The 16,090-nt window shown below is 44.4% G+C and overlaps 1 protein-coding gene and 2 long non-coding RNA genes across 4 annotated transcripts in view; 2 read left to right on the top strand and 1 right to left on the bottom strand.

Annotated features, from left to right (window-relative positions):
- LOC118382526 (beta-mannosidase-like) overlaps window positions 1-5,849 on the top strand; it is a gene marked incomplete at its 5' end in the record, with an annotated part of 43,537 nt that extends 37,688 nt beyond the window's left edge. The window contains 2 exon segments of the mRNA XM_052512695.1: window positions 5,585-5,646; window positions 5,648-5,849. Of these exon segments, the coding sequence (XP_052368655.1) occupies window positions 5,585-5,646; window positions 5,648-5,801 (216 nt within the window).
- LOC127927047 (uncharacterized) lies at window positions 115-3,401 on the top strand. The gene is made up of 4 exons (XR_008125998.1): window positions 115-200; window positions 423-579; window positions 1,499-1,735; window positions 3,293-3,401. It is a non-coding gene; the product is annotated as an uncharacterized LOC127927047 (long non-coding RNA).
- Window positions 116-4,957, bottom strand: LOC127927049 (uncharacterized). 2 transcript variants are annotated; one of them, XR_008126003.1, is made up of 4 exons: window positions 4,899-4,957; window positions 4,256-4,343; window positions 2,144-2,213; window positions 116-230 (listed from the first exon to the last, which is right to left on the bottom strand). It is a non-coding gene; the product is annotated as an uncharacterized LOC127927049 (long non-coding RNA). The 2 variants fall into 2 exon arrangements; XR_008126004.1 differs by lacking the exons at window positions 116-230; window positions 2,144-2,213 and adding an exon at window positions 2,742-2,882.
- Window positions 5,850-16,090: the final 10,241 nt, after the last annotated feature.

The following is a 16,090-nucleotide window of genomic DNA, read 5'->3' as shown; positions in this document are numbered from 1 at the left end:
GATGGACTGACTGGACACAACGAGTGACAATGACATCACCACAACTGACCTGACTGCATCATCATGAGTTCTGCTTCTAATTCTGTCATATCAATCATATTTGTCCTGGATCTCCTACAGGGTAGTCTGGGTTCATATACAGCTTGGTACCCTCCCTGTCTCTCTGGGACGGCAGGAGGACTAATGTATATGCTGTTAGGGTAGTCTGGGTTCATATACAGCTTGGTACCCTCCCTGTCTCTGGGACGGCAAGAGGACTAATGTATATGCCTGGGTTCATATACAGCTTGGTACCCTCCCTGTCTCTCTGGGACGGCAGGAGGACTAATGTATATGCTGTTAGGGTAGTCTGGGTTCATATACAGCTTGGTACCCTCCCTGTCTCTCTGGGACGGCAGGAGGACTAATGTATATGCTGTTAGGTAGTCTGGGTTCATATACAGCTTGGTACCCTCCCTGTCTCTCTGGGACGGCAGGAGGACTAATGTATATGCTGTTAGGGTAGTCTGGGTTCATATACAGCTTGGTACCCTCCCTGTCTCTCTGGGACGGCAGGAGGACTAATGTATATGCTGTTAGGTAGTCTGGGTTCATATGCTTGGTACCCTCCTGTCTCTCTGGGACGGCAGGAGGACTAATGTATATGCTGTTAGGGTAGTCTGGGTTCATATACAGCTTGGTACCCTCCCTGTCTCTCTGGGACGGCAGGAGGACTAATGAGGGTAGTCTGGGTTCATATACAGCTTGGTACCCTCCCTGTCTCTCTGGGACGGCAGGAGGACTAATGTATATGCTGTTAGGGGTAGTCTGGGTTCATATACAGCTTATTACCCTCCCTGTCTCTCTGGGACGGCAGAGGACTAATGTATATGCTGTTAGGGTAGTCTGGGTTCATATACAGCTTGGTACCCTCCCTGTCTCTCTGGGACGGCAGGAGGACAATATATGCTGTTAGGGTAGTCTGGGTTCATGGGTACCCTCCCTGTCTCTGGGATGGCAGGAGGACTAATGTATATGCTGTTAGGTAGTCTGGGTTCATATACAGCTTGGTACCCTCCCTGTCTCTCTGGGACGGCAGGAGGACTAATGTATATGCTGTTAGGGTAGTCTGGGTTCATATACAGCTTGGTACCCTCCCTGTCTTTCTGGGACGGCAGGAGGACTAATGTATATGCTGTTAGGGTAGTCTGGGTTCATATACAGCTTGGTACCCTCCCTGTCTCTCTGGGACGGCAAGAGGACTAATGTATATGCTGTTAGGGTAGTCTGGGTTCATATACAGCTTGGTACCCTCCCTGTCTCTCTGGGACGGCAGGAGGACTAATGTATATGCTGTTAGGGGCAGTCTGGGTTCATATACAGCTTGTTACCCTCCCTGTCTCTCTGGGACGGCAAGAGGACTAATGTATATGCTGTTAGGGTAGTCTGGGTTCATATACAGCTTGGTACCCTCCCTGTCTCTCTGGGACGGCAGGAGGACGAATGTATATGCTGTTAGGGTAGTCTGGGTTCATATACAGCTTGGTACCCTCCCTGTCTCTCTGGGACGGCAGGAGGACTAATGTATATGCTGTTAGGGTAGTCTTGGTTCATATACAGCTTGGTACCCTCCCTGTCTCTCTGGGACGGCAAGAGGACTAATGTATATGCTGTTAGGGTAGTCTGGGTTCATATACAGCTTGGTACCCTCCCTGTCTCTCTGGGACGGCAGGAGGACTAATGTATATGCTGTTAGGTTAGTCTGGGTTCTATACAGCTTGTTACCCTCCCTGTCTCTCTGGGACGGCAGGAGGACTAATGTATATGCTGTTAGGGTAGTCTGGGTTCATATACAGTTGGTACCCTCCTGTCTCTCTGGGACGGCAAGAGGACTAATGTATATGCTGTTAGGGTAGTCTGGGTTCATATACAGCTTGGTACCCTCCCTGTCTCTCTGGGATGGCAGGAGGACTAATGTATATGCTGTTAGGGTAGTCTGGGTTTCTGGTTACCCTCCCTGTCTCTCTGGGACGGCAGGAGGACTAATGTATATGCTGTTAGGGTAGTCTGGGTTCATATATCCCTGTCTCTCTGGGACGGCAAGAGGACTAATGTATATGCTGTTAGGGTAGTCTGGGTTCATATACAGCTTGTTACTTGTTACCTCCCTGTCTCTCTGGGACGGCAAGAGGACTAATGTATATGCTGTTAGGGTAGTCTGGGTTCATATACAGCTTGGTACCCTCCCTGTCTCTCTGGGACGGCAAGGAGTATATGCTGTTAGGGTAGTCTGGGTTCAATGCTTGGTATGCTGGGACGGCAGGAGGACTTAGCTGTTAGGGGTAGTCTGGGTTCATATACAGCTTGTTACCCTCCCTGGGGACGGCAGGAGGACTTCTGTTAGGGTAGTCTGGGTTCATCATGGGTCTCTCTGGGACGGCAGGAGGACTAATGTATATGCTGTTAGGGTAGTCTGGGTTCATATACAGCTTGTTACCCTCCCTGTCTCTCTGGGACGGCAAGAGGACTAATGTATATGCTGTTAGGGGTAGTCTGGGTTCATATACAGCTTGGTACCCTCCCTGTCTCTCTGGGACGGCAAGGAGGACTAATGTATATGCTGTTAGGGGTATGTCATATGCTTGTTGTCTCTCTGGGATGGCAGGAGGACTAATGTCTGTTAGGGTAGTCTGGGTTCATATACAGCTTGGTACCCTCCCTGTCTCTCTGGGACGGCAGGAGTTACTAATGTATATGCCTGTCTTTCTGGGACGGCAGGAGGACTAATGTATATGCTGTTAGGGTAGTCTGGGTTCATATACAGCTTGGTACCCTCCCTGTCTCTCTGGGACGGCAAGAGGACTAATGTATATGCTGTTAGGGTAGTCTGGGTTCATATACAGCTTGGTACCCTCCCTGTCTCTCTGGGACTGGGAGGACTAATGTATATGCTGTTAGGGTAGTCTGGGTTCAGCTTGTTACCCTCCCTGTCTCTCTGGGACGGCAAGAGGACTAATGTATATGCTGTTAGGGTAGTCTGGGTTCATATACAGGTACCTCCCTGTCTCTCTGGGACGGTTCATATATGCAGGGTAGTCTGGGTTCATATACAGCTTGGTACCCTCCCTGTCTCTCTGGGACGGCAGGAGGACTAATGTATATGCTGTTAGGGTAGTCTGGGTTCATATACAGCTTGGTACCCTCCCCTGTCTCTCTGGGACGGCAAGAGGACTAATGTTAGTCTGGGTTCATATACAGCTTGGCCCTCCCTGTCTCTCTGGGACGGCAGGAGGACTAATGTATATGCTGTTAGGTTAGTCTGGGTTCATATACAGCTTGTTACCCTCCCTGTCTCTCTGGGACGGCAGGAGGACTAATGTATATGCTGTTAGGGTAGTCTGGGTTCATATACAGCTTGGTACCATCCCTGTCTCTCTGGGACTGGAGACTAATGTATATGCTGTTAGGTAGTCTGGGTTCATATACAGCTTGTTACCCTCCCTGTCTCTCTGGGGACGGCAAGAGGACTAATGTATATGGGTTAGTAGTCTGGGTTCATATACAGCTTGCCCTCCCTGTCTCTCTGGGACGGCAAGAGGACTAATGTATATGCTGTTAGGGTAGTCTGGGTTCATATACAGCTTGGTACCCTCCCTGTCTCGGCAGGAGGACTAATGTAATGATGGGAGTCTGGGTTCATATACAGCTTGTTACCCTCCCTGTCTCTCTGGGACGGCAGGGAGGACTAATGTATGCTGTTTCATAGGGTAGTACTGGGTCTCTCTGGGACGGCAGGAGGACTAATGTATATGCTGTTAGCTTGGTACCCTCCCTGTCTCTCTGGGACGGCAAGAGGACTAATGTATATGCTGTTAGGGTAGTCTGGGTTCATATACAGCTTGGTACCCTCCCCTGTCTCTCTGGGACGGCAGGAGGACTAATGTATATGCTGTTAGGGTAGTCTGGGTTCATATACAGCTTGGTACCCTCCCTGTCTCTCTGGGATGGCAGGAGGACTAATGTATATGCTGTTAGGGTAGTCTGGGTTCATATACAGCTTGGTACCCTCCCCCTGTCTCTCTGGGACGGCAGGAGGACTAATGTATGTGATGTTAGGGTAGTCTGGGTTCATATACAGCTTGGTACCCTCCCTGTCTTTCTGGGACTGTTATGGGTAGTCTGGGTTCTGAGATATACAGCTTGGTACCCTCCCTGTCTCTCTGGGACGGCAAGAGGACTAATGTATATGCTGTTAGGGTAGTCTGGGTTCATATACCTTGGTACCCTCCCTGTCTCTCTGGGACGGCAGGAGGACTAATGTATATGCTGTTAGGGTAGTCTGGGTTCATATACAGCTTGTTACCCTCCCTGTCTCTCTGGGAGATACTGTTAGGTAGTCTGGGTTCATATACAGCTTGGTACCCTCCCTGTCTCTCTGGGACGGCAGGAGACGAATGTATATGCTGTTAGGGTAGTCTGGGTTCAACCCTCCCTGTCTCTCTGGGACGGCAGGAGGGACTGTATATGCTGTTAGGGTAGTCTGGGTTCATATACAGCTTGGTACCCTCCCTGTCTCTCTGGGACGGCAAGAGGACTAATGTATATGCTGTTAGGGTAGTCTGGGTTCATATACAGCTGGTACCCTCCCTGTCTCTCTGGGACGGCAGGAGGACTAATGTATATGCTGTTAGGTTAGTCTGGGTTCATATACAGCTTGTTACCCTCCCTGGTCTCTGGGACGGCAGGAGGACTAATGTATATGCTGTTAGGGGGTAGTCTGGGTTCCCTCCATCCCTGTCTCTCTGGGACGGCAGAGACTAATGTACTGTTAGGAGTAGTCTGGGTTCATGCTTGTTACCCTCCCTGTCTCTCTGGGACAGAGACTATGAACTGTTAGGGTACCCCTTCCCAGCTGGTACCTCCCTGTCTCTCTGGGACGGCAAGAGGACTAATGTATATGCTGTTAGGGTAGTCTGGGTTCATATACTCCCTCCTGTCTCTCTGGGACAGGAGGACTATATATGCTGAGGTGCAGCCCTCCCTGTCTCTCTCTGGGGACGGCAGGAGGACCAATGTATATGCTGTGATGTTAGCTTGGTACCCTCCCCTGTCTCTGGGAGATGAGTTGACTTCTGTTAGGGTGACCTGTCCCTCTCTCTCTGAACCAAGAGGACTAATGTATATGCTGTTAGTAGTCTGGGTTCATATACCTCCCTCCCTGTCCTCTGGGACAGAGGAGGACTGAGGTAGTCTGGGTTCATCCTTGGTACCATCCAGGCAGGAGGACTAATGTAGACAGCTGGGTTCATATACAGCTTGGTACCCTCCCTGTCTCTCTGGGACGGCAAGAGACTAATGCTGTTAGGGTAGTCTGGGTTCATATACAGCTTGGTGGTCTCTCTGGGATAGAACTAATGTATATTCTGTTAGGGTAGTCTGGGTTCATAATAGCTTGTTACCCTCCCTGTCTCTCTGGGACGGCAGGAGGACCAATGTATGTGATGTTAGGGTAGTCTGGGTATGGTTGACTTCCATAGTGACCTGTCTCTCTCTCTCTCTGAATGGTCAGTATGACTTCCATAGTGACCTCTCTTTCTCCTCTCAGGCCGAGCAGCAGCAGGACGAGGGATACACCGTGACCCTGCAGTCCTCTGCCGTAGCAGCTTTTACTGGATGTGGGGGACGTCCCAGGACGATTCGGCACCAACGGATTCCTCATGGTCACCAGGAACAGAACAGTCACCTTTAACCCCTGGGGTCCCACCAGTACCCAGCAGCTAGCCCAGGCACTGACTGTTACGTCATTGAGAGATGTGTACTGACTATCTTGCATATCAAATGGCATCCTATACCCTACATAGTGCACTACTTTAGACTCAGAGGGTGCCCACTTCTGTGGCTCATGGGTTGTCCACTGGGACCACCCCATATAGGAATAGGTGCATTGGATAAAAGCGAGCCTTTGGCATATATTATATTATTATTATATTATTTTGGGTCTTACTGAACCACTACCCAGTACCCAGGAGTTAACCCAAAACACTCTCCCTAACCTCTCTGAGATGAGTACTGTGACCTTCTCCCTAACCTCTCTGAGATGAGTATACCTCCAGACGTCAGGCTAATTACTGAGGATACCGCCAGAAGTCAGGCTAATTACTGAGGATACCTCCAGAAGTCAGGCTAATTACTGAGGATACCGCCAGAAGTCAGGCTAATTACTGAGGATACCTCCAGACATCAGGCTAATTACTGAGGATACCTCCAGACATCAGGCTAATTACTGAGGATACCTCCAGAAGTCAGGCTAATTACTGAGGATACCTCCAGAAGTCAGGCTAATTACTGAAGTCAGGCTAATTACTGAGTATACCTCCAGAAGTCAGAATCAGGCTAAAGTCAGGCAATGAGGATACCTCCAGAAGTCAGTCTGAGGATACTAATAATTACTGAGGATACCTCCAGAAGCCAGCCTAATTACAGAGGATACCGCCAGAAGTCAGACAGTCAGGCTAATTACTGAGGATGCTAGAAGTCAGGCTAATTACTCCAGACATACAGGCTAATTACTGAGGATACCTCCAGAAGTCAGGCTAATTACTGAGGATACCAACTAACTACATGGGAGTAACGGTTTACCTGAAGTCAGAAACACTCAGAGGTCAGGCACATTTAGCCAATGTGTCAGAAACACGAGGTGTGGTCACATTTAGCCAATTGTTTAAAGTAGGGAGCACCAGTGCTACCAATGATTAATAATGATTAATGATTAATTTAAAAAAAAAAAGTGTAAAGACCACTCTTCCTCTCAGAGATGAGTACTGAGACCTTCTCTATACTGAGATGAGGTCATACTGAGATACCTAGAAGTCAGCTGTAACTTCTGAGGAACTGGAAGTCAGATGAGTACTGAGACCCTCTCCCTCAACCTCTCTGAGATGAGTACTGAGACCCTCCAGAAGGGCTAATTACTGAGATGAGTACCTAGACCTAATTACTCTCTGAGATGAGTACTGAGACCTCTCTCATGAAGTCTTTGAGATGAGTACTGAGACCTTCTCAAAGCTCTCAGAGTACTGAAAGCCTGAGATGAGTACTGAGATCAGGCTAATTACAGAGGATACCTCCAGAACCTCTCTGAGAGATGAGTAGGCTAATTAAGAGACTCCAGAAGTCTCAGAGGATACCTCCAGAAGTCAGAATTGCTGACTCAAAATGAGATACCTCCAAGTACAGAGGATGAGAATCAGCTAATCTCCTCAACCTCTCAGGCTGAGATCCAGAGGTCAGTACTGAGACCCTCTCCTAACCTAATTAAGAATACTCAAATTATGAGGATACTCCAGATGTGTACCTGTCTAAGACTAAGTACTCCTCCCATCAGGCTAACCTCTCTCTGAGATGAGTACTGAGACCCTCTCCCTAACCTCTCAGAGATGAGTACCGAGACCTTCTCTCTGAGATGAGTACAGAGATCCTCTCCCTAGAAGTCTCTGAGATGAGTACTGAGACCTTCATCCAATCCTCTTGAAGTCAGGAACTGAGATGAGTACTTAGAGACCTCTGAGGATCTTAGGCTAATTAAGAGGTCTCTCTCTGAGGATACCTCCAGAGTCACTGAGACCCTCTCCAGAAGTCTAACCTCTCAGACTCAGTTATGAGTACTGTGACCCTCTCTGAGGATACCTAACTCACTCCACAGTCATTAATTACTGAGTACTGGACCTTCTCCAGGTAACCTCTAGAGATGAGTACTGAGACCCGGACCACCATGGGAGTAACGGGAGTACCTCAAAAGTCAGGTAATTACTGAGGATACCCTAACTCTCTCAGAGATGAGCACTGAGACCCTCTCCCTAACCTCTCAGAGATGAGCACTGAGACCCTCTCCCTAACCACCTCTCAGAGATGTCTACTGAGACCCTCTCCCGAACCTCCTCTGAGATGAGTAGACCCTCTCCCATGAGACCTCCTCTGAGACCTGAGATGAGTACTGAGATCCTTCTCAGAGATGTGTACTGAGACCCTTTCTCTGAGATGAGTACTGAGATCCCTCCCTCACCAGAGATGAGTACTGAGACCCTCTCCTAACCTCTCAGAGATGAGTACTGAGACCCTCTCCCTGAGTACTGAGACCTCTCCAGAGATGAGTACTGAGACATGAGAAACCCCAAAACTCTCTGTCAGTTGGAATCGACAATGCTGTGTGTGGGATTTGTTGTAAAATAAGACACAAGTGAAGTAAATGGAGATATATTTGTAATTTTATTTGTCTAATAAAGTAAATGAGATTATTTCAGACTACAAGCTGTTTGTAGCTTACATTTATTTTGTCTCTATAATTTAGATTTTGTTTATTTCTAGACTACATCTTGGAAAGTCCAATGTTGTGGCTGTAGGCTTTAGCATAACTAAGATCAATGGGTGTAGCTGTCTCTAGTTGTGTGTAGCTGTATAGCTGTCTCCAGGACTACTGCAGGTCATGGGGTCTAGGGTAGCTACAGGAAATAAATAGGACTACTGTAGGTCATTGGGTCTAGGAGCCTATAGTAAATAGGACTGCTCAGACTGTAGGTCATTGGGTCTAGGAGCCTACTGTGTAAATAGGACTACTGTAGGTCATTGGGTCTAGGAGCCTATAGTAAATAGGACTACTGTAGGTCATTGGGTCTCCTACAGTAAATGAGCCTTGTAGTAAATAGGACTACTGTAGGTCATTGGGTCTCTGGAGCCTATAGTAAATCTCTACTACTGTAGATCAGCTGTTGGGCTATCTCTAGCCTATAGTAAATAGGACTACTGTATCTTGGTCTCTAGGAGCCTATAGTGTCTCTCATAGGACTACTGTAGTATGTCACATTGGGTCTCTAGGAGCCTATAGCTGTAAAAATAGGACTCGAGCTGTGTAGATCATTGGGTCTAGGAGTGTTAAGTCTCTAGCTGTTTGTAATGTCTACTGTAAATGTCCATCTGATCTAGCTGTCTCTAGCTGTTATCATGTCTAGCTGTGCATCAAGGTTCATAAAGTTCTGGATCTTTATAAAATCTTGCTGTGATACCCAGCTCTTGCAATTGTCTGTATTCAAGCTGTCTATAAAACTGTGTAGCTGTCTCTTGCTGAATTCCAACTTTCTCTAGCTTGAAACAAAGCTGTGTGTTGCTCTCATGTATTATACAGTGTTTTGTTGTAGCTGTCAAGCTGTCTTTCAACTTGTCAAATATAATAAGCCTAGCTCTTTCAGAAAATAGAGGCAACTGTCCATATTATAATAGAGACAAACGTGTTTCAGTGTCATGAATATAATTAAACAAAATAGAATATTTTTTTTGCCGCTGGTCTGTGCAACACTCTAAAGGCAACCAAACGTGTTTCATCATTCTATATTACATATTGGCAACACAACACGCAAGTAGCCCATGAAGGTCAGTCATCATTACGCACCAATGAGACGTGCAGTGTTCACCTGCACCACCAAGTCAGAACAGTAGGCTGGTTATGAGGGGGGAAAGGGACCAAATGATTAGGGTGAGGCACATGGGCTACTAACAGCTTACCACACAACATACACTTAGTATTACTTTCTTAGCTCCAGTATACATATCTCCCTGGCATATTACATCATTTATGCAGCTGTGCTGACTTGAACAGGAAGGTGGCGAGGCGGTCCTTTTGGCAAACTTTGTCATCAAAGTCTGGCATTCTCTGGATATATGATGCTTTCAAGACAACCGGGAACTCGGAGTGTTCTGAGCTGGGTTGACTGTTCAAAACGTATTTTCTCGTCATCTCTTCGTATGACAAGGATGGAAAAGGATTTGCCAGAGTAGATTGTCGACTTGATTCATGATGATGACTGATTGTGAAAGTATGATGTTCAGTTCAATCAAAGCTACGGTAGATATACACTGCTCAAAAAAAATAAAGGGAACACTAAAATAACACATCCTAGATCTGAATGAATGAAATATTCTTATTAAATACTTTTTTCTTTACATAGTTGAATGTGCTGACAACAAAATCACACAAAAATGATCAATGTAAATCAAATGTATCAACCCATGGAGGTCTGGATTTGGAGTCACACTCAAAATTAAAGTGGAAAACCACACTACAGGCTGATCCAACTTTGATGAAATGTCCTTAAAACAAGTCAAAATGAGGCTCAGTAGTGTGTGTGTCCCTCCACGTGCCTGTATGACCTCCCTACAATGCCTGGGCATGCTCCTGATGAGGTGACGGATGGTAGGGATCTTCCCAGACCTGGACTAAAGCATCCGCCAACTCCTGGACAGTCTGTGGTGCAACGTGGCGTTGGTGGATGGAGCGAGCATGATGTCCCAGATGTGCTCAATTGAATTCAGGTCTGGGGAACGGGCGGGCCAGTCCATAGCATCAATGCCTTCCTCTTTGCAGGAACTGCTGACATAGCCATGAGGTCTAATTAGAGGAACCCAGGGCCAACCATCTAGCATATGGTCTCACAAGGGGTCTGAGGATCTGTGGTCACCCCCAATGAAGTCCACAGACCCACTCTAAAAGGCTTTCGGTCATCGACTCAGTGGTTTTTGTTTGTCTCTGGACTTACTCACTGCCACAGTCATACTCTGGACCTAGTTTTGTCCCATGGAATAAATGTTGTGGATCTTAATGTTTTTCCTCATAATCCTGGTCTGTCGGACCACCATTTTATTACGTTTGCAATTGCAACAAATAATCTGCTCAGACCCCAACCAAGGATCATCAAAAGCTGTGCTAAAATTCTCAGACAACCCAAAGATTCCTAGATGCCCTTCCAGACTCCTTCATCTACCCAAGGACGTCAAGTACAACAATCAGTTAACCACCTAACTGAGGAACTCAAATTAGCCTTGCGTAATACCCTACATGCAGTCGCACCCCTAAAGGCAAAAAGCATTTGTCATAAGAAACTAGCTCCCTGGTACATAGAAAATACCCGAGCTCTGAAGGAAGCTTACAGAAAATTGGAACGGAAATGGCGCCACACCAAACTTTGGATGTCTCTAGCTCTTTCCGAGCTGTCTCAGCTATGTGTAGCTGTCTCTAGATGTCTGCTCTCTAGAGCTGTGTGTAGCTGTGTGGTGCTTTCTCTAGCTGTTTGTAGCTGTCTCCAGCTATGTGTAGCTGTCTCTAGCTGTGTGTAGATGTCTTTAGCTGTGTGTAGTGTCTCTAGTAGATGTCTCTAGCTGTGTGTATCTTGCTGTCTCTAGCTGTGTATTGATGTGCTTGCTGTCTCTAGCTGTGCATAGCTGTTTCTAGCTGTGTGTGTGTAGCTGTCTCCAGCTATGTAGCTGTCTCTAGATCTGTCTCTAGCTGTGTGTAGCTAGATAGATGTCTCTAGCTGTGTGTTGCTTTCTAGCTGTTTGTAGCTGTCTCCAGCTATGTGTAGCTGTCTCTAGCTGTGTGTAGATCTTTAGCTGTGTGTTAGCTGTGCATCTTGCTGTGTAGCTGTGTGGTGTAGCTGGTAGCTGTCTCCAGCTATGTAGCTGTCTCTAGCTGTGTGTAGATGTCTTTAGCTGTGTGTAGATGTCTCTAGCTGTGTGTAGCTGTGTATAGCTGTAGATGTCTAGCTGTGTGTAGCTGTCTCTGGTGTAGATGTATTTAGCTGTCTCCAGCTAGCTGGTAGCTGTCTCTAGCTGTGTGTAGATGTGTGTAGCTTTAGGTGTGTGTAGCTGTCTAGCTGTCTGTAGCTGTCTCTAGTGTCTCTAGCTGTGTGTAGCTGTGTATAGCTGTCTCAGCTGTCTGTCTAGCTGTGTGTAGCTGTCTCTAGATGTCTGTGTGTAGCTGTCTCTAGCTGTGTGTAGCTGTGTATAGCTGTGTGTAGCTGTCTCTAGATGTCTCTAGCTGTGTGTAGCTGTCTCTAGCTGTGTGTAGCTGTCTCTAGCTGTGTTTAGCTGTCTCTAGCTGTGTGTAGCTGTTTCTAGCTGTTTGTAGATGTCTCTAGCTAACTGTCTCTAGCTGTAGCTATCTGTCTGTAATGTGTGTAGCTGTGTGTGTGTAGCTGTCTCTAGCTGTGTGAAATGTGTATAGCTGTATATTGCTGTCTCTAGCTGTGTAGATGTCTCCAGCTGTATGTAGCTATCTCTAGCTATGTGTAGATGTGTATCTTGCTGTCTCTAGCTGTGTATAGCTGTGTGTAGCTGTCTCTAGGTGTGTGTAACTGTCTCTAGCTGTCTGTAGCTGTCTCGACATGTCTGTAGCTGTCTCTAGCTGTGTGTATAGCTGTCTGTAGCTGTCTCTAGCTGTTTGTAGCTGTCTCTAGCTGTGTGTAGCTGTCTCTAGATGTCTCGAGCTGTGTGTAGCTGTCTCTAGCTGTGTGTAGCTGTCTCTAGCTGTGTGTAGCTGTTTCTAGCTGTCTCTAGCTGTTTGTAGATGTCTCTAGCTGTTTGTAGATGTCTCTAGCTGTGTGTAGCTGTCTCTAGCTGTGTGTAGCTGTCTCTAGCTGTCTCTAGCTGTGTATAGCTGTCTCTAGCTGTGCATCTTGTGTAGCTGTCTCTAGCTGTTTGTAGCTGTTTCTTGCTGTGTGTAGCAGTCTCTAGCTGTGTATAGCTGTAACTTGCTGTGTATAGCTGTGTGTAGCTGTATCTTGCTGTCTCCAGCTGTGTGTAGCTGTGTCTAGCTGTCTCTAGCTGTGTGTAGCTGTCTCTAGCTGTGTATCTTGCTTTCTCTAGCTGTGTATAGATCTGTGTAGCTGTGTGTTGCTTTCTCTAGCTGTGTGTAGCTGTCTCTAGCTGTGTGTAGCTGTGTGTAGCTGTCACTAGCTGTGTGTAGCTGTCTCTAGCTGTGTATAGCTGTCATAATATAATAGAGAGTAAATCTAGCTGGTCTTTCATAGTATAATAAATAGAGTAGATCTAGCTGGTCTGTCATATTATAATAGAGACAGTAGATTGAGCTGGTCTGTCATATTATAATAGAAACAGTAGATCTAGCTGGTCTGTCATAATATAATAAAGACAGTATATCTAGCTGGTCTGTCATAAAATAGTAGAGACAGTAGATCTAGCTGGTCTGTCGTAACATAATAGAGACCGTAGATCGAGCTGATCTGTCATATTATAATAGAGACAGTAGATCTTGTTGGTCTGTCATAATATAATAGAGACAGTAGATATAGCTGGTCTGTCATATTATAATAGAGACAGTAGATCTCGCTGGTCTGTCATAAAATAGTAGAGACAGTAGATCTAGCTGGTCTGTCGTAACATAATAGAGACAGTAGATCTAGCTGGTCTGTCATAATATAATAGAGACAGTATATCTAGCTGGTCTGTCATAATATAAGAGAGACAGTATATCTAGCTTGTCTGTCATAATATAAGAGAGACAGTAGATCTAGCTGGTCTGTCATAATATAATAAAGACAGTATATCTAGCTGGTCTGTCATAATTTAATAGAGAAAGTAGATCTAGCTGCTCTGTCGTATTATAATAGAGACAGTAGATCTTGCTGGTCTTTCATAATGTAATAGAGACAGTATATCTAGCTGGTCTGTCATAATATAACAGACACAGTAGATCTAGCTGGTCTGTCATAATATAATAGAGACAGTAGATCTAGCTGGTCTGTCATAATATAATGGAAACTGTAGATCTAGCTGGTCTGTCATATTATAATAGAGACAGTAGATCTAGCTGGTCTGTCTTAATATAATAGAGACATTAGATCTAGCTGGTCTGTCATAATATAATAGACAGTAGATCTAGCTGGTCTGTCATAATATAATAGAGACAGTAGATCTAGCTGGTCTGTCATAATATAAAATAGACAGTAGATCTAGCTGGTCTGTCATATTATAATAGAGACAGTAGATCTAGCTGGTCTGTCATAATATAATAGAGACAGTAGATCTAGCTGGTCTGTCATAATATAAAATAGATATTAGATCTAGCTGGTCTGTCATAATATAATAGAAACAGTAGATCTAGCTGGTCTGTTGTAATATAATAGAGACAGTAGATCTAGCTGGTCTGTCATAATATAATAGAGACAGTAGATCTAGCTGGTCTGTCATAATATAATAGAGATAGTAGATCTAGCTGGTCTGTCATAATATAATAGAGACAGTAGATCTAGCTGGTCTGTCATAATATAATAGAGATATTAGATCTAGCTGGTCTGTCATCATGTAAAAGAGGCAGTAGATCTAGCCGGTCTGTCATAATATAACAGACACAGTAGATCTAGCTGGTCTGTCATAATATAATGGAAACTGTAGATCTAGCTGGTCTGTCATATTATAATAGAGACAGTAGATCTAGCTGGTCTGTCATAATATAATAGAGACATTAGATCTAGCTGGTCTGTCATAATATAATAGACAGTAGATCTAGCTGGTCTGTCATAATATAATAGAGACAGTAGATCTAGCTGGTCTGTCATAATATAAAATAGACAGTAGATCTAGCTGGTCTGTCATATTATAATAGAGACAGTAGATCTAGCTGGTCTGTCATAATATAATAGAAACAGTAGATTTAGCTGGTCTGTTGTAATTATAATAGAGACAGTAGATCTAGCTGGTCTGTCATAATATAATAGAGACATTAGATCTAGCTGGTCTGTCATATTATAATGGAGACAGTAGATCTAGCTGGTCTGTCATAATATAATAGAGACAGTAGATCTAGCTGGTCTGTCATATTATAATAGAAACAGTAGATCTAGCTGGTCTGTCATAATATAATAGAGACATTAGATCTAGCTAGTCTGTCATAATATAATAGACAGTAGATCTAGCTGGTCTGTTAATATAATAGAGACAGTAGATCTAGCTGGTCTGTTGTAATATAATAGAGACAGTAGATCTAGCTGGTCTGTCATAATATAATAGAGACAGTAGATCTAGCTGGTCTCTGTCATAATATAATAGAGACAGTAGATCTAGCTGGTCTGTCATAATATAATAGAAACAGTAGATCTAGCTGGTCTGTCATAATATAATAGAGACAGTAGATCTAGCTGGTTTGTCATCATGTAAAAGAGGCAGTAGATCTAGCTGGTCTGTCATAATATAACAGACACAGTAGATCTAGCTGGTCTGTCATAATATAATAGAGACAGTAGATCTAGCTGGTCTGTCATAATATAATAGAGACAGTAGATCTAGCTGGTCTGTCATATTATACTAGAGACAGTAGATCTAGCTGGTCTGTCATAATATAATAGAGACAGTAGATCTAGCTGGTCTGTCATAATATAATAGAGACAGTAGATCTAGCTGGTCTGTCATAATATAATAGAGACAGTAGATCTAGCTGGTGTGTCATAATATAATAGAAACAGTAGATCTAGCTGGTCTGTCATAATATAATAGACAGTAGATCTAGCTGGTCTGTCATAATATAATAGAGACAGTAGATCTAGCTGGTCTGTCATAATATAAAATAGACAGTAGATCTAGCTGGTCTGTCATAATATAATAAAGACAGTAGATCTTGCTGGTCTGTCATAATATAATAGAGACAGTATATCTAGCTGGTCTGTCATATTATAATAGAGACAGTAGATCTAGCTGGTCTGTCATAATATAATAGAGACATTAGATCTAGCTGGTCTGTCATATTATAATGGAGACAGTAGATCTAGCTGGTCTGTCATAATATAATAGAGACAGTAGATCTAGCTGGTCTGTCATATTATAATAGAGACAGTAGATCTAGCTGGTCTGTCATAATATAATAGAGACATTAGATCTAGCTAGTCTGTCATAATATAATAGACAGTAGATCTAGCTGGTCTGTCATAATATAATAGAGACAGTAGATCTAGCTGGTCTGTTGTAATATAATAGAGACAGTAGATCTAGCTGGTCTGTCATAATATAATAGAGACAGTAGATCTAGCTGGTCTGTCATAATATAATAGAGACAGTAGATCTAGCTGGTCTGTCATAATATAATAGAAACAGTAGATCTAGCTGGTCTGTCATAATATAATAGAGACAGTAGAGCTAGCTGGTTTGTCATCATGTAAAAGAGGCAGTAGATCTAGCTGGTCTGTCATAATATAACAGACACAGTAGATCTAGCTGGTCTGTCATAATATAATAGAGACAGTAGATCTAGCTGGTCTGTCATAATATAATAGAA

This window comes from Oncorhynchus keta, unplaced genomic scaffold, assembly GCF_023373465.1.
Source record: "Oncorhynchus keta strain PuntledgeMale-10-30-2019 unplaced genomic scaffold, Oket_V2 Un_contig_9162_pilon_pilon, whole genome shotgun sequence".
Taxonomy (NCBI): domain Eukaryota; kingdom Metazoa; phylum Chordata; class Actinopteri; order Salmoniformes; family Salmonidae; genus Oncorhynchus; species Oncorhynchus keta.
This window is presented reverse-complemented; position numbering and strand designations above follow the sequence as displayed.